The sequence below is a fragment of the Amblyomma maculatum genome, chromosome 4 (genome assembly GCF_055883805.1).
Source record: "Amblyomma maculatum isolate TAMU_Amacu chromosome 4, ASM5588380v1, whole genome shotgun sequence".
NCBI lineage: Eukaryota > Metazoa > Arthropoda > Arachnida > Ixodida > Ixodidae > Amblyomma > Amblyomma maculatum.
The window spans coordinates 59,801,254-59,824,506 of NC_139347.1; the positions used below are offsets into that span (position 1 = coordinate 59,801,254).

The window sequence follows — 23,253 nt, forward strand, 5'->3', positions numbered from 1 at the left end:
GTTGGATAAGGCACAGGTGACCGCTTGGAGGAGACTCCAGACGAGATCCTTTCTTAGCCCTTACCTATTAGCAAAAATGTACCTGGATGACTTTAACCCCGCGTGTAGGTTCTGTGGCGAAACAGCCACATATGATCACATACTATGGCAATGTAAAGAAGAACCTCCACCGGAAGATCTAGTACAAATTCCTTCCCTTGAGCGATGGGAGGCCATTCTGGTCAGCTCGGACCCGGGCATTCAAGCCTTGGCCACCGAGTGGGCCACTAAGATCGCCGCCAACCATGGACTGGAGGCCATCTAGAGCGGACCGTCTGCATCTGCATTTTGACGAAATAAATGTTTTCCAATCCAATGTGAAATAGTAGGTAAATTCTGTCAATTTTTTTTGCTTTTGCCTTAGCTACATTTCAAGAAGATATTTCCAAAATCAAAAGCAAAAATGAGTATCAGAAGCGGTTTAAAAGTCCCACCAAACATACTGGTATTACCTACTGGGCACCCTTGCAAAAGGAGGTCTCCCTCATAGTATAGTTTGTACTGAAACACTGGCAGGTAAAACTGATAAGCCATATTTTTTCTGAAATACCTTGATGAGCTAGTTTACTCTTTAGCTTAGTCCTTATTTTTGGTAGCAGGTGACATTTTGAGTGCTTCAGTGCATTCCAAACCGTGCTCACAAAAAGTGCCATATTTATGCCATCACGAGCTGGCTTTTTCTAACTAAACTCTCCTACATCTTTCTTCATTATATGAAATAGTCAGCTACTACAACAATGGAAATAAATAAGAAACAAAGTTCTTGAGACACTAGGCATAATACTAGGGGTGTGAAGTGTGGCTCCAAGCTACTGACAATCCTAGAGGAATCAAAGCAGACTTCATAACTTTTGCCCAATAGAAGCAAAGAAGGAAAGCACACACAGGCATGCAAAAGGAAAGGCTTCAACAAATTAGAGTACAAGATGGAGGCAAAGAATATGCCACCATGCATTTTAGTATTTTGAAAAAAAGGAAAAAGGCCATTGAAACACAATTCCTGGAAAAGTTTGACCTGGTCTCTATTAGGAACATTTTCACATGACCCATTAGAGACAAGGGACTTACATACATTTCAATATATGCATGCCTATTGTAGCTACCAAAATCAATGCTACACAAGTTCACAAACTGGACGTCAATGTTCAAAAAACAAAAACTTTTTTTTTTCAATACCACACACTTAGAAATGTTGATGAGAATTTCTATTTTTATTTTTCTGGTGGTAACAGTTATTTTGTACATGCACCATTTTCAAAGCATTGACAGACAAATTTTGTTTATTTTTTACTCCACAGTGGCCTGGTATTTTTCTATAAAATTTGGTGTTTGACACAAGTTTATCAATAAAACACGAAGAAAATTTCCAAGCAGTTTCTCATAGCAAAAGCCGATAAACAAAAAAAAAAAAATCCTTACTCACACTTTGCAAGGTACCAACCCACATTTGAGACTAATAGTATTGAGGGTCAAGTGCCACAGATTCGTCACTTACCACTTACCACTAAAGTTGACTTACCTCGAAGCATTTCAATACATACATCCGCAAAATAAGTGAAGCAGTAATAAAACAAATCTGCCCTTCCCATCAGTACCTTTCACTTCTAAGGCACTGTTCTCTGATTAACCAAAGTACAGAGCATGACATCATGAAAATTATAACTGACAGGTGTCAAAATATTTTATAAAAGCTTTGATACTGCATGGGTAGATAGAAAAAAGGTCATGACTACATTGGAAAGCAGAATGCAGCAACTAAGTTAACAACAAATTAATTGTAATCCCTGTCTTACATTGTGCAAATGGTGCACATAACACTGCTCTGATAGAATTGCACTTATACAAATTATAACTTGTTAAATTTATAAAATATATGTATGTATCTAAGTATGTATATATGTACATGCACATATGTAAGGCCCCTAAGCTTATGAAATTATCTAGCTTCTTGAAAGTACATTCGGCTTTGCATAGATAACACCAAGTGAAGTGTCAGGCTTCATCCAGACACATTCTCCTGCAATCCACGTGGAAAGAACGTGGAGGTCACCGTCCAGTATCACGAAGTCTGCATCTGCACCAAAATCAAGGGCTCCTTTGCGGTTCTGGATGCCAAGCACCTCGGCAGCATGCAACGATGCCGCCTCCAGAGCCTCAACCTTACTGCAACCTGCACACACGTGAAGGACAACCTACTATAGTCTAATTATTAACAATGGCATGCAAGTGCATGAGTTTATGAAATGCTCAATGCTGATTATTAGTTTGCAAAATTGACAGAAGTCGTGCAGTGAAATATGAGCAGCCGTATGGCCGCTGTTTACTGCAAGAGCACTAGCAAAATACTCAAAATGCAGCTGGCCACAGATATAGGTTTTATTGAACCTAATATAGGCTTGCATATGGTGCCTTTCCGCTTGTTATTCAGAAAGAGCTTGAAACTTTCAGTGAAAGTGCTGCTCACGTGCTATTAAAATATGGTCACAGTTAGAATGACATTATTTAAAATGTCGCTGGTGAATGCAGCATAAAACATTCGGGAAGTGGCATCCACTCTTTTTTTCTCCTTTTTTTTTTTTTTTGCAATACAGATCTCAAAGCCATGCATTACTATCTAAGCTACCACTATATTCCAAGTGCTTCAAGTCATTCTTCCTTTTCATTTCAGTTTATTCAAGTTTAAATTTGTTTACTATGCAAATGATGGCAAATCACAACAGCACACTCTCTTTCGTAGGCCATTAATCTCTCTATTCTTGCAGTATGTGTTAGGAGTGTAATGGTGTCAAAGATCTGTCTTGCAAGCTTTGGTTAAGCGAGTAAATGCATCTTTGGATCAAGAAATACCATAAAAGTCTGATGATTGATAACTAACTAGTTAGATCCAATGGCTAGCAGGCAAATTACTTTACAATGTCCCAGTGCTCTAGGTTTGGAATATTTCAACTAAGACTAACATACTCCTAATACTTAATGTATACAATAGGTTGCAATCTTTTAATCGTAAAGAGTTCATGCAAAAATATAATTTATTAGTTAGTTTATACCACAAAATAGATAGAATAGGTCACAAGGACAACATGCCACTTGCCTTATTTACTCTTACTATTTAATTATTATTACTGTCAACAGTTACTTGAGGGTCATTAAAGGAAAAGGAAAACATATGAACAGGACAACAGTATAAATGATATATTAATAAAGTTGTGCTGTCTAACGTGACAAGAAAACACAAGCACCAGGCAAAAATATCAGCCCAAACAACACACAAACTGCATCACACGGCAGTACTTGCACATAATCAGATAGATACTAAAAAAAATTTCGACTGGTGAAACTGCTGCATTTATATACATGCAGCGAGACTCAAGTAATAACATGTCACTGTATCGCAAAACAGTAAAGTGCCAGTAATTCTCAGCAGACGGAACTAATGGAAACATTCAACACATTCTAAGTAAGCTAATGTGAGCTTACCTGTTGATTTCTGCAAGTATCGGACACAGAAATCCATTGTTGCAATGCTGTAAACGAAATTGAAAGATAACATTCTAATAAGTAAGGATGTACAGATAATCAAAATTTCAAATACAAATTGAAAACATTTGATTTTCAGTACCCAATGAGTACTTGAGAATTCCACAATATTAAAAAATTTTGAATATTCAGCAGCAATCAAACACTCAACCGATTTACACAAGTTTAAATGTGGCAAAACCACAATACTTAGGCAAATTACTTAAAGATCAAGTTAAGAGTGTCAGGCAAATAGTATAAAGGCATCCTCCTTTCTCCCTACTTACTACCCCCTTGGAGCAATCAGTCAAAGAGCGCACTTGTTTGTTTGATCCTTCTATAACGTGCTTCATACTAAGCACCTACGCCCATAGAACGACTCCTCTTGCATCCACAACTTTTCTAGAGCGAGCTTCACCATCTCTTATGATCAGCATAACATGTGACATGGAACAAGATGCTCACAAGCCATAACAGTATGCACAAAATGCCACTTTCAGAACTGCGCATGGTGTGACAGAAGAGGGACCAAGTCAAAACATCATGTACAAAGCAAACAATCCTGTAAAAATCAGTGCCTATTTCATGATGCATCGTAACCCACACAACTCTGGTATGCATGTAATTACAGGTGTGACAACACAACGAGGGCCACTGTTGCCAAGCCAAAATCCAGTAGGCTGTTATTTTGGTTTCTAAGCTTACCAGCCGGTACATGGCAAAGACAGCTGTCACCAATGCATTTGCCAGCCATCTAAACACAGTCGCTTTTTTCTTTTTGCTGTCACACCATTCTGAAGAACATGTTTGTTATTCCCTGTTTACAACCATGTTTTCTTCCGGCAGGCCAAAACTACATGCTTGTCATGGGCTTTTCACTGTTTGAGAAATTACACCTCCTCACAAGGCCTGGACTACATTTTCAGCATTTATTTATTTTTAACATAGGGCTGAGGTACCTTGTAGCTTGGCCTGCGGATAATTCAGACATTTCTTCTGGTTCCCTGAAGTTCAAACTAATGAAGTTTTCCTTAACGTCATGTTATTTTTCAATGCTAGTCGTGCATCAATCCATAAGTTTCATTACATTATTCATTCTGAACTATCACATTATGGGCGATACATTGCTATGCTATCTAATCAAGCTGTATGTGTTTATGTACGTCCTTTTTATGATGTTGAATCATTCTAGGTTTCTTTATTTCGGTTGCAAAGACAATATACTGTTCTGATAAAAATAGCAACAACAGCATGCCCTCATTTAACCTTATCTGAATATTTTTCTCATCAAACAGGTAATGAACAAATGGTCACTTTATATTCATATTTGTGTTTAATTCATATCTGAAAATTCAATTTTCATGTGCCCTTAACAATACAGTGCAGTTCACTTATAATGATACCAGATATAACAATATATTGTAAAAGAAGAGACATCTGGGCGAGTTGGTATGGTGACATGATAGAAAAACAGCGCAAAAGACGTGCACGGAGGAGAAGTGCACGTCTTTTGCGCTGTTTTTCTATCATGATAACAATATATCGCTTACAATGATTTAATTCTTGGGGCTTATCAATTTCCTATTGGCTCAATGTAAAAACAAACCAGATATAATGATCGATTATCGGCGATAAATCGGATACGATAACTTTATTGCCACCTAGTAGATGTTTACCACAAAACTTTTCTGAATGTTTAATAAAAAATAAACTACTAAGGAGTGAATGACGTGAAAACTCGACATATGCGGCGAAAACGGACTGTCGTGGAGAAATCCGAGAGCGCCATAGCGTGCGGTCAGGAAATGAGCACTATCATCATCGCAGTCGTTGCCTGTTGCTGCACAGAGGGTGCGGCCGTATCGTCATCACCATCGCCAATTGTGCGTTCGTGGAAGATGGCGCCGAACGCATTTACAGTGTGATAGCTCTCGAAATGAAATGGTAGGTACACTGAAATTTCTGGCAAGGTTTCAAGGTTGGAAGCCTCGTGAAGATATACGGACATTCGCACTCTAAGATTTTAACGGTCATCAAGGCTGGGGATGTCCTGCAGCTCATCCAGTCGCTAATCGGTTTCGCGCACACAAAAGGCACTGCCGCCAGCGTACATTCAACACCTTCAGCTGCTGCTCAAGCGATCGTGAATTCAGAATTTTTAAAGTATGCCTCAGTTATTTTATGGCTATTGATGTATCCTGTAATAAAGTGTTTAGTGCTCTTTATGATGATTAGCATTGTTCAATCCGATTTACTCATCGCTGGTAAGTAGGCAAGCCTACATGCATGAGAAAATATGTGGGTGAGTGCTTTTTTTTTTTTTTTTCGTTTTTGGAGTAACAATTGGAGTTTCTGGTTTTCTCAATATCGCTATAAGTGGACTGTACTGTATGCCAAATACATAACATTATACACATTTATGAAACAATATAAACCACGACAGTCTTTAGTGCTACTAAAATTCATAATCACTATGCAACAAACACAACAGTTCTATCTCACACTTCCCTTGGTACTGTGCCCTGATTTATATGTTGTGGCATCAAATTCACTACCCTTTGTTGAAGGTGGGCAGATTATTGCCACTTCCGCACAATCGAGCCCCCGAACCACGTTGAAATACAGTCGAACCCGGATATATCGAACTCGAAGGGGATCTCGAAATAGTTAGATATATCGATAATTCAATATACAGAAATCGGCTTGTGACGGCACTTATGATGCAAAAAAAAACGATACCGTATTTGTCGCGTAATCAACCCACTCGCATAATGAACCCATCCTCCACTTTTGCACCGAGAATTCGAAAAAAAAAAATAAATGCGTTAAGGCCAGCTCTCTCACATGCAAGCGATTGAACGATCTCAGCGATGAGCAGCAGCGACAGAGCGAAAAATTTCAAACTTGTTGGAACTGCGTCCCTCTCGCTGCTCGAGCCACCGCGGAAGCTCGTGTCGCCGCGGCAGAGCGTTTTCGCTTGCATGTCGATGGCACGCGTCACTCCGTTTCGGTCGTCTCAGCCACAGCTCATTTCTTGGCAGCGTGCCAAGATGCTGCGCAGCGATAACATCGGGGCGCGTTTATCTTTTGATAGCTCCTGCGGTGGCGGGGAGCGAACTTGGCAGAGTGCCCGTGGTGGCTTGATTGCACAAACCTGGTTCGATTTATCACGCCGCGCTCGGGGCGGGCGTCATGATCGCAGCAGCTGACCGCGTGCTTTTGTTGATTTGTACATACAAGAATAAACGACTCCCGCCAAAAAAAAAAGAAAGAAAAAAAAAACCTGCCGCTTCTTAACGTCCGAACAGCACAACGATAAGAAAAGATGACTAGCAAAAAAAAAAATAAAGAGAGAGAGAGCTGCTGCTTTTTAACGTCCGCAGGCGCCATAGCCACGTCAGCCGACGCGCGCAGAGCACAGGGTTCGCAACATACGCTGGAGAAAGCATCCCACGCCTGTTTGAAAACGGGCTGAGCTGGCTTGGCACATGCGTAGCGCGTGCTGAAGGAGAGAGATAGCTCGGCAAAAGGATGGGCACACCCACGCACATGGCTTGCAAACGTCATGTGTTGGCGTGCGGGAAACGATAACTGCAGATGCGCGCGCCTTTGGGGAATGGGCGTGGCGCTGCCCAGACCAGCTGTCTCCGAACTATCCCCTCTCATTCCTTCAGCGCGTGGCTTGAAAACGTCACGCGGCAAACGGCCAAAGGTGATGCGATCGTCTTTGGGGAAGGCACACTTTTCAGTGCATGGTGCGGAGTTCGATATATCGAACGACCGGTGAAATTAAGTTCGATATATGACGCGGCTTTCCTATACTTTTACATGGGATTTTCAAGGGGATATTCTGTGAGTTCGATATAACCAAAATTCGATATATACGGGTTCAATATAACCGGGTTCGACTGTAGTCACCTTGGGCAGCTTTGTGGACAGAAACATTTTAATTACAGCATGAACCGTGACAGATCATTTTGGAAAATAAAATGCCTCTTGAGAGTATCCAACATAATTGAAGGCCAGTGCGCATACACTACTGTCTTTTTGGAAAGGTTTAGATCGCTATGTTCAGCACATATTCACTGCTACAGGCAAGTAGCTTTGAGGTTTTCATTGAGTTGACTGCACATAGATAAGCATTCATTTTCAACTTTTGTCAACTGCTTCAGTAATGAAACACTACATTTCTCGGCAGTTGGCTATGGTTGCCTAGTTAGAGCAACATGAAATGATGGCGCGAGATGCCGCAAACTGGTTGCGCTTGATGTAAATCTGAAGTTCTGCAAACCAGACTGCGAAATTTAAAATTCCTCAATCACATTTTGATGACTTCTGTCTGGGCTAAGCTGCATCAGCATTGAAGCACGCTATATTCTAAAATGGAACAGGCGGCCTCATATAGTTTCTTCTTTAGAAAAGTCATAGTCATTCACGATGCAGCAAAATAAGGTAAAATGTTGATCGAGGGTAAAATAAGCAGAATATGTTTTGAGCTTGAACTGACGGAAACAATCTGCTTCTGTATGTAGAACTGCTCTGCCGTCTGGGTGTGACGACTGAAAGTTGGAGATTGTGCGAGCCCAGTGAGCTCAACAAGGACAGGAGATGCCAAAACATGATGTCCGTGGATTGTTTTTAACTTCCTTTTGCCAGTTCCAAACAAGAAAGGACTTAAAGGAAAGTGAGCGGTAAAGAGGGCAGATGACTGGAGCTTACAATGAGTTAAAGACAAATCCTGAGAACATCACCTAATGATGCACTATTTCTGCCTGCTCTTCTAATAAGATTAACCAAATGTTCTTGGACATGTCAGCTGTCAGACCGTCAGCCCCATGGGAGGACTTCGAGTGCATGCTTCAATTACTCGTCGAGTGCATGCTTCAATTACAAGCCATGTAAAAAGGACTAGAGGTACTACTGAAAGCTCCAAGACAAATTCAGCTGTCAATAAAAGCGCCTGCTAAAAATGATCATGAGAAATCAAATCTGGTCCCGCCGCGGTGGTGCAGTGGTTAAGATGCCTGACTACTGCGCCGGGGTACCAGGATTCGATCCAGATCGGCGACGGCTGAATTTCAATGCAGGTGAAACGAAGAGATATCCGTGTGCTGTGGATGTCACTGCACGTTAAAGATCCTCAGGTGGTTAAAATTATTCCATAGCCCTCTACTATGGCTCCTCTTTCTCTCTTTCCACTTTTACTCCCACATTCCTTCCTTCCCCACAGAAACACGTGTGTCAGATACTGCGCCTTTCCTTTCGTGTGAAGCAATTATTATTATTATTATTATTATTATTATTATTATTATTATTAGTAGTAGTAGTAGTAGTAGTAGTAGTAGTAGTAATAGTAGTAGTAGTAGTAGTAGTAGTAGTAGTAGTAGTATCAAATCTGTGATTACAAGGCAAGTTGGTTACTGTCAAGGAAAAGTCCTCCCAAGTCAAACTGTTTGGATGAATGGCCAATATCACAGTCACGTTTTTCTATACCCGTATTTTTATCCATGTTCTCTAGCATGCAATGTATGTTGTCCTCAGGAAACGACCAACTGACATTGTGCGGACTTTGCTGCCATAAAACACATAATTTAGCAAGAGAAATTTAAAAACTCAATCCGCCTTTTGAGCGAGTTTTCTACGCATGCGCGAAGTCGTAGCGGCGACCGATGGAAACACATTGGACGGCGTTTCTCGGCGCCGCCAGTGCAAGGGGGCTGGCGGCGCCGGGCGGCACGGTGACCGTCACAGGCTTGGCAAAGCGATGCCAACCACACCTGCCACGTACGGTTGCCCCTCTCTAAGCGTGCCGAGATGCAAGACGCGGTTTTTCAGGTTTCCTTCTGCAAGCCGCGACCAACAACGACGTGAAGCTTGAATTAGGGCCACCAAGCGTCAAGATGTGAATGGCCGACCTTAGCAACCGACTGCGTACTCTCGACTGTGCGAAAAACACTTCGTTACAGGTATGTATGCGTCTAAAGGAAATGTGCATGATGAAAAGTATCTACCGGAGTTTGCACCAAGCCTGTAACCCACCAGTCATAGCCGCAATGAGCATTTTTGTCAGAGCTTCTGATGGCGATGTATTTTGTCGTTTGTTTTCTTTATGTGCGAAGAAGCCGGGTAGCGCAGATATCACAGGTGGCTGTGTGCGCCACACCGTAATATTTAGCATGTTTTATCACGACTGCCACCTGACTAAAACGGAAAAAAAAAAAATGGGCGTTTGTTGTGATGCATCGCTGTTCGCAAGCCGAGTGGATGAGCTGGTCATAAGGCTCGCGAACGGCAGTGCATTAAAACGCCGTATTTTTTTTTCCTTGTTAGTCAGGTGGCAGTCACGATAAAACATGCTAAATATTACGGCCTAGCGCACACAGCCGCCTGTGATATCTAAGCTACCTTGCCCTTTCGCACATAAAGAAACGAAACGACAATACATCGCCTTCAGGCCCCGGCACAACTAAAGCAATCACGCACCGAAGAAATCCTCATTGCAGCTATCACTGGTGCGTTACAGGCTGGGTGCAAACTCCAGTAGGTACTTTTCATCGTGCATATTTCCTTTAGATGCATACATACCTGTAGTATCTGTGTTTTTGCAGCTCGGAAAATATGATGCACTGACACTCTTGCACGACGCACAGTATTTTTTTTTACCGTTCACGCCAAAGCATTCGGATTTTGTTCCTTTGGTGTACGCAATCAGATGCACTTCGGTAGGAAGCTTAATTGATAATCGTCGTCTTCGTCCAACCGTTTGCAACGGCAAGGAAACCGCCCGGCAGTCTCCTGGAGGGTTCATGCTCGTTCACTTGCAGAGTGGATCGCTCTGGACGTAGAACAGGGTTGGTTCCTGACCGAGATGCGCATCCGATATGTAGGAGATAGATGCACATGTGTCACCAAGTCGTTGATTCCGAAGAAATCGCGGCGGAGGCAGAAAGGTTGTGGATCCTTTCACAACATTTCATTCGCTGTGCACTGAGAACCTTTTCACCACTGTGACCACATCCGTTCTGACTCCTGAGGGCAGAAACCGGCTACAGCGCTGAATCATCCGCTGCCAGAAAAATTCCGCGCGTTTCCTGCAGGTGTGCATTCCAGCCGGGACAATGACCTTTTCAGGGGGTGTGTATAAGTGCCTCTCTGCCAAGCTTCGTAGATGAAATCCTATAAATGCGCGATTGTAGATGACGCGAGGAGGAAGAGACGCCCATTGCACCATGCCGGCGCCGCGGTGACCGCATTATTGTGCTCAGTAACTCAAGACACCTCGCGCATATGCGCCGCTCGAAGTCACAGGAGACGATTCCACCTAGCTCTGCAGCATCAACAAACCCCTGGCTGCTTTGCCCTTTGAGATCCCTCTCTCGGTCTCTCTGCCTCTGCGCTCTCCTGTCTTCCGAAAACCTGCACACTGAGAGAGTCTCATTCTGTCACGTCGAACACGGCCCGCGCTACACGCTCTTACTATACGAAGATAGTATATGCGTGCGTTATGAGTAGATTGTGAAAACGCTGTACATTCCCCCATACTGCGCGAACATGATATACTTCAATCACTGTCCCTACTTTCTGCCCTGAGGCCAAAAAAGGAGGGAGCTTTCGCTTTCTACCTGCGTTGGCGTGGCCTTTTCGTATGGTGCGCTTTCGCGTCGTCTGCTACATTGCCATCCAATGTGTTTCTCGCCCGCTCCCGCATGATGGCGCCACATCCTCCCGCAAAAAGCGGATTGGCCTACCTGCCACAGAGGGTAGTTGTTCCAGCAATCACAGCCCGTTTGCCCAGGACCTCTACTTTGTTGTCTCCTATGTAGTGAACACCTGCTTCCAGGCCCATGGCTGACATTGCATCGGTGACCAGAGTCAAACCTGTGGGAAAAAATTAGGGATGGAATATGGCCGACCTATTTTGCAGTCATGCAGCTAATTTTTACTACGGTTTAAAATAAACAGCTCAAGAAAAAAATTGCTTGTGGTTTAGCTCTGGTTAACCATAGTTGAATTGCAAAAGCAACGGCAGAAGCTTCTTTTGTCAGCTATATTATTCCCCTATGTGCCTGCGTGTCATAGGGGTAATGAGAATGCAAATGGTTCTGGCAGGCTGATTCTGATATCACCCTCCCGCATGAAAAGAGCAACCCGGGTTGGCAGCTCCTGCCCGTGGCATAGGAATAACGTGAATTCAAACGTCACGGCAGGCTGATTTTTTTACGAGGAACCACGGACACAGACGCGGCACACAACAATGAGTGGTTAAACATGGCGTAGTATTGCTTTCGCAATAAAATTAGAAGGGTTCAACGTTGCTGAACCGAATATGGAGCGAAAGCATTAGCTGCGGATGACCGAGCGTTATTCTACTGTTGCACAGAGCTGGCTCGGGGACCACGGACACGAACACGGCACACAGCGACGAGCGGTTAGACCTGGCGTAGTATTACTTTCGCAATAAAAAACCTGCCCTTATAGGATCAGGCTTGTCAACAAGTAGCACTACCGTAATCGCAGAGACTACAAGGTGAATAGAGACCTCTGTATCTGATAACTAGGGCAAGTGATGAAAGCCAAGCTTAGCAAGGTAACCCTTTCGATGACAGTAAACCAAACGAGAGCACAGGTGTATAAAATGAAGACATGGATAAAGGAAGAGCAGTACAAAACACGGAGTTCGTAGGCTATCAGCCTCTATTCTGATCATGTGATTTTGAGCTACCTGTTTGCTGTGAAAATTAGCTCAACCAATCTTTATTTCCTCCAAGACCCTCATATAAACCAGTAGGAGTTTTATCCAAATTGTAACAACCCTACCTTGTGTGCCATTATAAGCACAATATTTCAACTGAGCATTAATTATGCAAATGTTTGCTACACTACACCAACAACATACACCAAACATACTGGTTTACAGAAAGTTTGCAGGGTAACAGCAGATAAATGGGAAGCTTGCTATAACTTTGGAATCAAAAACTGTTCTGTAAAAATCAACACTTGCAGCAGTGACACCACAAGTGGAGTGTTAATTTAGAACATTAAGTGTTTACAAAAAAGATGCAGCTGAAGGTACAACATAAACAGCATGCTGGATGGTTTCGTATTCACATGGTTCCCATACAAGCACACAGTGTAAATTGCCATGGATGCCTGTAAAGAACAGACCTGTTAGTACCATAGTTCTTTATGCTAACTAAAAATGTTAGACGAAATATACTCCTCCATCTACTAGTTGTGTGTCTGCTCATATACAACCACACTTTTTTGTGTATTCAGCACCATTATGCACTGAGAACTTTTAATTGTGTGCTGCGGGCAAATAACCATAACAAAGAAAGCATAATATAAGAGGTTTACATAACAAGTTTGCTTGCAAACTGCATTATAGGTTATACACCATGGTAAGTCCGAAGTTTAGACAAGGACTATTTCTGCTAGCTTAGTAACAACGAAAAGTCGGCCAAATATTCTATTATGAAGCGAGGGGTTCTGGCACATACCTCTCGGGTTAGCCTTGTATGCAATGCGCAATGCAGCAGGATGCGTGTGGATGCCATCAGCTATAATGCCAAAAAATACGTTCTTTTCATCTGGGAGCTTCTTGGAGGTAAGCAGCCCTACTAGTCCAGGGTCCCTGTGGTGGAACTGGGAGACAATGGTTCGAACCTTTCATGAGAGCTTAACCTGTTTCTCAGCATGCTTTTGTCATCAGTATAGCTTAATCTATACTGCTCCTATCCTCCTATTTAAGGCACTCTTTTGAATGCAGCAGAGAGAGAGACATGCTATGCCACTGCTAAACTTATTGAAAATGTAAACCAAAGCATTGTTTTAATGTCTGCAGATCCGTTTTTCAAGAGCAACTTAAATTTAATCAGTGTTTCATTATGACTAAAGTGGCTCAGTGGTTACAGCACTCGGCTGCTGAGCCCGAGGATGCAGGATCGAACCCTCGCTAGAGCAGCCACATTTTGACAGAGGTGGTGCGCAATGTTTGTGCACATCATTAACACAATCACTGTGATGGGAGTCACCAGTGTGTCGTCATTTATTCATGCTATGCAGCACTGAATTCACACTTTGTCTCATGATGAAGCCATGAGACAGATTTTATTGTGAGGCCTGAGGAAGACTTGCCCCGCCTCTTTGTGTGACCCAGCATTTCTGGTCACACATGAACAAATGGCATAACCCATGTTGCAATGAGCACGCTAAAAACTCCCAGGCGGTCAAAATTAATGCACAACTCACCTCCGTGGCCTCTCTCATAGCCTGTGTGAAGCTTTGAAACGTTAAAACCCCATATGCATACCAATACTTCACAATGTTGTCGTCCATTCTGGAAACAATCTCTCTCCTCTCATACCCATTTGGTTCAACAAACATACATTAAATAGAACGATCACAGAACTTGTTAACCATAACGAAAAGTGCATTTTATACTAGCGTGTTTTGCAGTATAATTATGTTTATAAGGCCAGATATCCATATATGTATGTAAAGCAGCCTAGCTCTAAGTAAACAATTACTGAATAAGAAAGCGCTTTTTTCAAGAGAAGAACTCTGAACACTGCTATTACAAATACTTTTTTGCAATCATTGGTATGTACCCCATTTTTTGCAGGCTCAAATGCATGGTCTTGCTCTATAGTAAAGAATACTTTTTACAAACAATAAGAAAGTGGTAGAATGCTTACAGGCAGCATTGCATTGAAGAGATGAGTGATGAATGATGCTCCATCATGCATAGCCTTCTCGCCTTGCACCAAATTGGCCTCAGAGTGCCCTGGGAACAAAACAAAGTAGCAACCAAATTTGTTTTCAAAAAGTTATATCTCAAAAAATTGATTAAACCTTGGCAGTTTAGGTAGCGCTCACTGAAGGCAACAATAAGTAAGAAAGAAGGGACAATAAATTAACAGGCTGATGGTCCCACCTATAGAAACTGTAACCCCTTTTTCAACAAGTGCCCGGATCACTTTGCCATCGGGGTCCAGTTCAGGAGCCAGCGTGACAATGGCAGTGCTGTCCAAGCTTCCGTACACATTCATCAGCGTCTCAAAGCCACCATCCAGACCTTGGATAAGCTGGGCTTTGTGAGCACCTTTTTTGTGCTTGCTAATGAAAGGACCTTCCAGGTGGACACCTGTGGCAGAAAAAATAACCCTGAGCCCACAAGAAAAAAACAATGTTCAAACTGTGCCCATGAATCAGCAAAAGCTGCAAAGAAAACTAGCCCCGTTTTGCTTGGGAGAATATCCAGCTAAGACCTACAAGTAGCATGCAGAGAATGCCACAAAAAAGCATGAATCCCTTCAATGCTTTGTGTAACATGCAACATCAAGGAGGAGGCATGCAATGCACAGCATATAATGTGCCAGATCACATGACCGCTTGGTCTCGGTGCGAAAAAAAAGAAAAGTTGCTCTCAACAGTGTGCATAGCTAAACAAAGTGCAGCTATTCTTAAGTGCCCCTACTTTACCCTTTCTACAAAAAGACAGTTGATATACATAGGTTCATGAAGTAACTAAGCCTTATTCTCCAGTTTTAAGCTCATACCTCTGTCACACGAGCAGATTTAATGTCATTCGAATCGAATGTCATTCGATGCATCGAATGTCATTCGGTTTCTTTCGGTGCTACACGGTAAAATATAATGTCATTCGCAAATGGTAGCAATTACGATCAGCTACCAAAAATGCTGCACTTAAGGAGCATCAGTGCGCATAAAAGACGTTTGAAATCACTGTGTAACATTTTAAAGCTGATCAAAACATTTCTGTACGATAATTCAAGCGAAAAACATTATTTTTGGCTGTGCTGTAGCACTTCAGCTATAAAAATCCAAGCCAAGTATCGAGTCACCCAGAAATCCGAAATATGTAAACAAACAATATGGCTGAAAACAGCGGAGCGCGGATACACAGTGCGGAGACGCACGGAGACACGTAGAGCATGCAATTGGCGTCCAAACTGTGAGGCGCTCAGTCCAAACTTTAAATAGTTCCGAGATAAACATACGGGGAGATGCGGTTACCAAGGAACACAGAACCCAAAATGATTGTGAGTCGCTGCCATTACTGGACCCCTGCTGTGACCGAGAGTAATGCCGTTCCGCAAGAGTCTGCAGTGCTAATAATTTTACACCTAAATTAACAGGTTTTAAAACAAAACTTTAGAAATATAATTTTTAAATTTCAATGTGCGCAGAATATGTTGTTGCGTTACTTGTTTCTGCTGCGTATCTGGCGTCAAGAGTACACATTCGGTTCGTGATCGAATGCGAATGAGTTCCCCAAACTCATTCGATGAAGAATGTCATTCGAACCTAATGACATTAAATTTTCTCGTGTAGCATGGGAATAATGACATTAGATGCTAATGTCATTCGATACGAATGACATTAAATTTGCTCGTGTGACAGGGGTATCACTCTAGGAGTCGTTATGCATATGAAAAAAAAAAAGCTCATACACTTTCAATCCTTCTGCAGCATGTAAACATGGCAGCAAGAGGTTTATTGTCCCCACTGTGCTCATTTCTGCACATATGCATGAGCATGCTGTTATGCCCATTTCAACTACCTTGCTTTTGTTGTCATGTGGGATGCCTCCGCATAAGTGTTGTCAGGCTCCTCCTCAGCACACTAGAATGCTTCTATGCTGACATCCTCTTTACACCGATTTGTTTACAGCTATGGCAGGCTTAGAATATAGACACCTATCAAACCTTCAAGAAACAAGAAAATCAGACTGGAAAATAGGCGTACGCCACATGCAAACTCCTGTGGGTCACACAATGACACCATTCCACTTTGCGCTTATGGCAAGCCACTGTACTACATTTATTGCCCTACTATCCCTTTACTACTATGCCTGCTTTGCATGCCTCCTCACCCATCACCCCCATCTCCCTCCCCCACTGTACTCACTTTCCTTTTTGCTGACCGCCTCTCAAATACAGTAACCACCTCGGTTACTAACAGAGACGGAAAGACAAACTGGCTCGTGAGATAGGCATAACCTGTAAATCCAATGCCATACATGCCATACAAAAACCTGTACCGAAAGCTCCTTTTTATTGGTGCCACAAACACTGTTCTATAATTCAAATTTTGGAGTGCAATTAAAATAGCTTATGACTGAATAAGAACCAACACAATAATCACACCTACAGCTCAGCTTGCTGCCAAAAGTACTGGAGAAATAAACGAATCACAGTGTCACCCCACCTGCATATTTATAGTAGCTATTAAAGGGACACCCCAATTTACAGCCATAGGCAGAAGTCTGAGACAGTGGGTTAGTAACAGGCAATTTATTTCGGCAGTGCCTCGGCAAGCAGTCAGTAAGTATATTCATTGTAGTGGATGGAGCATGCAGGTCGAGGCTTTTCAGTGAACTATAATTTGCTTCTCCACTACAAAATAAATTTTCTTTTGCAGACCTGTACATCTAATAAGCTTTTGACCATGACCAGAGGGTCTCAAACCGGAAACCCACTGTTCTGCTAGCTGCTGTTCTAGGTTCCACGAGCCTCCACTTGACTACCACACCCTACTACTTCCCCCTACCGGATTCATTGTATAGTGCTTAGTTGGATGAAGCTGATTTTATGTCATTTGCTACGCAAGGTACAGTGCCTAGTTCGCTGATACCCATTTCAAGTGTTAGCTCTTCTTATCATAGCTTATTCCTCTCATTCCTCATTTTTGCGCTGTCAGCATAGGCATTTGCCCGCAGCCCAAATCTTAGTATCATGTCAAGATGCTGCATGTCATCGTTCGTGTATATATTGATGGACAAGAGCTCTGGCAAATTGCTCTGTTATTATACATATATATCTAGAATGACAGCGAAAGAAGGCTTGGAGCACGGGGTGGCATGAGCAGTGTTAGGATTCATGCGTATGGCGACTGAAGGCATGAGGGGAGAGTGCTGGTGTATGCACACTAGTTCCACGAGAGTGGGATAGAAGGATGCAGATCTCGGAGGCCAAGTGGACAGTTGACTGTAGTTGCTGGGAAGAGAACAAGATGGTGCGCGTGCGATGGGGTATATAGTGTGTGTCTTTTGGGAAGGGGGGACTCGAGGCGAGATGGAAGTGAGTCGGATGTCGAAATAAACGATCGTCGGTTTTGCAATGTGTGCATCTGTCGTCGAGCATGACAAAGGCATGGGCCGCACAGCAAATTCAGCCAAGCCAATAAAGAGAAGTGTGCAAGGATGGATGCATTCACAAACAAGGCTGCTTGATTGTGGCAGTGAGGAGGGGAGGTTCCTTAGCATGCACTGATGGCTATTGGGATTCCTTGAGACAAAAAAAAAAGTTTGAGATGCCCTGGTGATTGTTCCCCCATTAACAGGCAAAGTAAGATCCTTCATTATCACATTCACTAAAATTCTTCAACACCTTTGAACAGATCTTGCAACAAGTTAAAAAGAATTTTTAGTAAGTACATTATCCCACACTGGACCTTAGACATTAAGACACCACATAAAAGCAAAGCTTACCAAGAATTCCTGCTCCTTCAGCACTGCCGTTACGCTTCTTAACAGCTGTCAGTGCCTGGAAGCAATTCTGAAGTTAGTGATGCCACAATTCCAAACACTGCTTAAATCGTAAGAAATGGCTGTTACTGGCAGTTAACACTAGCAACTCGAGCTGCGGCATACAAAAACAACCAGAGAAAAGGTGGACTAGCTGTTCAGCTCAGACTTGGATATTAAGATCTGTAAAATGGTTTGATGCTTTCAAGCAGATGTTTTAAAGAAAATCCCATGACCTTACACTTAAAAGCATCAACATGAATATGCAACACTTACAGCCCATGCACAAAAAATATGAAATTGTGGTATCTTTATGCTGCATATATACCCGATAGGCTGCCAGCTAAACGTATTACAATATCATTACAATATTACAATGAAGCAATTAGGGTGCCTCTTTGATGGCATTACCAAATGCCATGGAAAACGAGAATTTTTCTTATCTTGTTTGCCAAGGCGGCAAATTCCTCTGGCATGGTTAGCCAAAGCGTGGGAAACCGAAACGCCCTTTTTCTGATGTCCTACCAGAGAGAGAATGACATAGCATTTATTCTTGAAGTAGTTTGTGCTGTTAGCGAGGCCTTGTGTTCAAGGCTGAGCTCAGCTCACAGGGCAGTTCCCACCTCGAGCGACATTCCTGATCGGAAAACTTATGCCTGGGGTAGGCCACTGAAAATGACTGCCCCTATTTCTTTGTTAATCACTGGATTAACAATTCAAATGATCGGAGAAAGTCAAGTGTAGATTGGGGCTCCATGCCTGGCCCGTAATTCTACAGTATGTAGCCCCTAACTGAAACCCTCAGTTGAAAAATAATATTCCGTAGGGTAATTTCTATGTGTGAGATTGTCTCTTTCAAGTTACAATTGTTCAACCTGTCTTTGTGACTTTGCCTCTGTAACTTGCAGGTTGTGTTGTAAATTCTACAAATATATTTTTTCTTCACATGCATTGTTGCCTCCTGCTTTATCATCGAATTCCAGCAATTGAAATATCACAAAATTACATTGAATTATTCCGTTGGGACTGATATCAAAATCAAGGTATTTCAAACAAAATTCAAGACATGAAATACTTGAAAGGGATACTGAGAACAACTTTAAGCAATCAGTGTTTTCAGTAAAAGCTGAGTCTTTGGCTTCTTCAGGTATGCTTGCCTGGTAGCAAGAGATTCACATACTGCCGAGAGAATTGGATTTAAATTATTTCTGCCAGTTCACTCAAACTCGTGACACCTTTATCAAAAAGGATGAGTTGTCACTGCTTTGAAGTGAACAGAGGTGTAGCTAAGTTCTGGGATGCATGTCTGATAAGTGACATTAATGTACATACACATTTTCCTTTCAAAATGGGCCAGTGATGGCAGCACTCATGTTTTATTGTCTCTTCAAGCTAAAAAAAAGCCCCATTTGTAATGAGAGGGCCTCTTATGATCAGACCGTGGCCCCCTACCTACATTGGCCAACTTAAATTGATCCTGACTGCCCCTTCAAAGAACTTTGTGTTGCTCAAAGTGTGTAAATCAGCCTTCTGCATGAGCTTTCTGCGCATGAGCAAACCGTATCCTGGCACTATGTTACATAGCCAATTCATATGGCATTTTTCCACGCCGCTCCCATGGGAGACGCAATAGAAAGTGGTCAAAACAGCATTGCAACTGCCACACCTTTAGGTAAGCTTAATTAACAAGGACCAACATATGAGGATGAATGCTTTGCAATGAGCTGAGAGACAGGAAAAAAACCCCACGCATATTCATTGCCCAGAAATGTAAAGCCAAGTAAGTGACAGTGGCAGTGTACCAGACGGCAGTACTCACACTAGCCCTGACTTTCTTTTAGTTTTGTTTCTTGTCATGTATGTGCACAAAATATACATTTCTTAGTTACTCTGCAATTGTCTTCCATTCACTTTTTTTTTTTTTTTTTTTTTTTTTTTTTTTTTTTTTTTCATCAGTAGTAGCATTAGAGTAGCCTTAGCAAGATGCACTCTTGGCATCGTCTCATATAGGCCCCCGTCCAGTTTGTTTTCATAAAACACACTTATTGATGACATATTAATTGGCATTTCAGTGGCAAGTAAATGTGTAAAAGAAAGTATGCTGATGCTTACCATACAGTATATGTTTTCTTGACTTGTGAAGTTTGTGAGGAAACATTACCAGGCAGGATTTGCCAATTTTGTAAATCAAAAAGTAGTAAACTCAAACTTCACACACCTTGCGGTACACATCAGGAGTAGAAGTCACTATCGTTGGGCACATGGATGTAACCCCAAATGGCAGAACACCCTTGGCAACCTTGGCAACGGCATCTCCAATTGTGTCCACATTATGAGAAAAGTCTACTCCCAGGCCTCCTAAAACCACAATTGAAAAATTATTTGATATCAATCAATAATATCTTTTATTTTCCAGGTTTACCCTTTACCCTTTCCAATTATCCAATTTTACCCTTTTTTTTTTTTGCACCCTAAACATGTTCCTAAGAAATTGAGAGAAATGCGATTTTTCCCTGAATTTCATAGCTATTCCGCCCCCATTTGGCAGGCAGGTGACAGCAGTGTGGTATGCCACAGACAAAGAAGCCTAGACTGCAAGTTCCATTGTTTGCCAGTACTCGCTAGAAGCAAGCTCGACTAATATTCACTGAAGTCATGGACTATTGGCACCACTCTACTGTGTGTTATGCCACATTGAGATTGTTGTGCCTAGCTAATGACAGCTGTATTGCTGAGAGTGCATTCACTTGAGATGCCTTCAAAGACTGTACAGGGCTTTGATGAAAACAGAAATGTTGAATAGGCAGATGAACATGTAAAAATTTGATGGCCAGCTTGAGTGAATAAAATTCTTTATGTCCTAAAACTGATCAAGACTCTTTATGGCCAGTGATTACTAAAGAAATGTCATATTGTAAATAATTTTTTCAAAAACTACTATCTTTCCCTGATTACTATCCTGAAACATAGCACTAATTTTTAACCTGCCATTAACAGAAAGGAAATTAGTTTTAAAGTTTATAAACTGAAGCCACGATAGCAAAAGTTTGTAGGCATGATACCCTGATTTCTCTTTAGTTATCAACTTAAAAAAAAAAAAAAAAAACCTAATCCTTAACCCCATTTTTATATTTAAAAAGACTGTAGACAACAAACTTTGTGCTTGCCAATTTACATAATGCAGAAATGGTGATGGAATACGGTAAATGCAATGACACTGAAATGGCACACCCCTGTTTTGTATGGAAGTTAATTTAGTCAACTACATGGACAATTATGTAGCTTGAGGAAGTTTCAGGAAGATTCACATTATGATTAAAGCAGTCTGTTCAGAGTAATTCAGGAGTGTTATCAAAGTTAAAAGGGCATGCACCTTCATATTCATTTTTACTTTCCAAGTGCCAAGATCAAGACTGCTGCCAAAGATGAAGGCATACATATTCATGATTATAGGCAATCAGCTTGCTCAAACACAAGGTAGAAATATGGAACATATACCTTATTTTTTGGTTTGCCTTTGTGCTCGCATTGTGTTGCACAAGATCATTACTTATAAATATATTTTGCCTAGCCCAGTCACCTGTTTTGCATATTCATGGACTCAAAATTAGAGGACAGGGTTAGACATGCTAATGTGAATACACAAAGGAAAAAACATTTGCTAATGATAGCACAAAAACAAAGCTCAAAATGAGCAGCAATACATACTTTATGCAATCTCATTGCTGATTATGACTGCAAGATATACATAATGCAATCTCCTTTAGAAAAACAGATCAAAATTCACTTACCGTTAATTTGGAGGTCAATATATCCTGGTGCAATGATCGCTCCATTGCAGTCTAGCTGGATGTCAGCAGTGATTTGTTCATCAAAAAATAAAGGTTCAGGATTCACAATTACATGGTCTCTAACCCAAAGGTCTTCCACAATCAACTCATGGTCACGTAATATTATGCAGTTTTTGAATTGAACCAGACATGAGCTTGGCCACTTATGCTGTGCAGAAAAGGTACTCATGTCTTCATTCGCGCACTATCTAGAGAACAAAGAAAAAACAAAAGAAGAGCAAAAATGCATTGCAGCCGCTGACGCAACATATATGAACTCAGAGTAACCCTCAAGGAGCACACGGATATTATCAGGTAACAATCTGAACAGCTGCCAGCTAGATCGTGACATGCGGAAATGATCATCTTGTGCATACAAGTTCAATAACATTAAGACAAGGTCACAAATAGATACTTGCAGTCTCAGAAGTTCCTACAAACACGTTCAGCGCTGTCCCAGGAGCAAATAAAGAAATATTTCTAACACTAAAGATACAGTCTCATTCATGTACGATGAACGCATTAGCGAAACACCAGCAAAAGCGCTTCCGAAACCGCTCAATGCGCTATTGGTTTCGTGCGGAAGTTCCAAACAACCCGGTCTCAAAACCAATCTATCTTAAACGTGCGCTGCCGGTTCGCCCCCAGAAAACGTGCATAAAACGCGCTGGTTAACTCCAATTGAGCAGCAAACGAGAACAAAAAGAAAGTTACCATTCACAGGTCGCTTCGGCATTCAATGGTATTGACGTATCGCCGAGGCACGATCAATGTATCGCGATGATTGTGAGTGCTGATAACATCGAGACGGGTCCGCTCTTAAACTGGCGTTGAGACGGAAAGACACGATGCAGGGGGCCGGTCGAGTGCAAAAGGCATGCGTAGAATAGCTGCACATAAATATTTCCAGGCGAGTTGACGCGCCGTAAAGTAGATACAAAGCCAAAAATAAAAGATGGCAAAGAAGGTGGCAGGTGCAGCAGGCACGTGCGATTTGTGTTTACTTCTATTTTGACGGGAAATATGACGTGCAGATAGGGAAGCGGGAAAAGCAAGGAGCATTTGAAACGCGATTATCGTCGCTGTCTGCAGAATCGCGAATAAATATGAAGTGGTACTAAAGACAGTTGAAACCAGGAGATCGGTGCAGGTCTTCAACAACCTACTCACACCGGTGCTGTCAAGGAACGGGAAGAAAACAAAACAGCGCGGAAACCTGAGGTGCACATCAAATGAGGAGCCGTTGCAAGCCTGGTATTCATGCCACTTCAGTCGAAATGACTGAGGCGAAACACGTACGCGCGCTGAGACGGTTTA

The 23,253-nt window shown here is 42.0% G+C and overlaps 1 protein-coding gene across 3 annotated transcripts; it reads right to left on the reverse strand.

The window, feature by feature from the left end:
* Positions 1-1,301: 1,301 nt before the first annotated feature.
* Positions 1,302-23,253, reverse strand: LOC146191183 (N-acetylglucosamine-6-phosphate deacetylase). Of its 3 annotated transcripts, XM_084601656.1 has the most exons (11): positions 23,153-23,253; positions 22,651-22,826; positions 21,898-22,141; positions 20,325-20,464; positions 18,071-18,125; positions 14,492-14,701; positions 14,253-14,341; positions 13,056-13,200; positions 11,304-11,433; positions 3,517-3,563; positions 1,302-2,209 (listed from the first exon to the last, which is right to left on the reverse strand). In XM_084601656.1, exons 2-11 carry the CDS (start codon positions 22,651-22,653, stop codon positions 1,980-1,982), a joined length of 1,293 nt encoding a protein of 430 aa, XP_084457782.1. In that variant the 5' UTR covers positions 22,654-22,826; positions 23,153-23,253; the 3' UTR covers positions 1,302-1,979. The 3 variants fall into 3 exon arrangements, with proteins under 3 accessions (XP_084457782.1, XP_084457784.1, XP_084457783.1); XM_084601658.1 differs by lacking the exon at positions 23,153-23,253 and having other exon boundaries at positions 21,898-21,952; positions 22,651-23,098; XM_084601657.1 differs by lacking the exon at positions 23,153-23,253 and having other exon boundaries at positions 21,898-22,145; positions 22,651-23,098.

Coding starts and splice junctions, on each gene's coding strand:
- LOC146191183 (XM_084601656.1), bottom strand. Junction 13,201..14,252: donor TCTTCAATGCAATGCTGCCT/GTAAGCATTCTA, acceptor ATTGTCTCCCAG/TTCCACCACAGGGACCCTGG. Junction 3,564..11,303: donor ACAACTACCCTCTGTGGCAG/GTAGGCCAATCC, acceptor TTTCGTTTACAG/CATTGCAACAATGGATTTCT.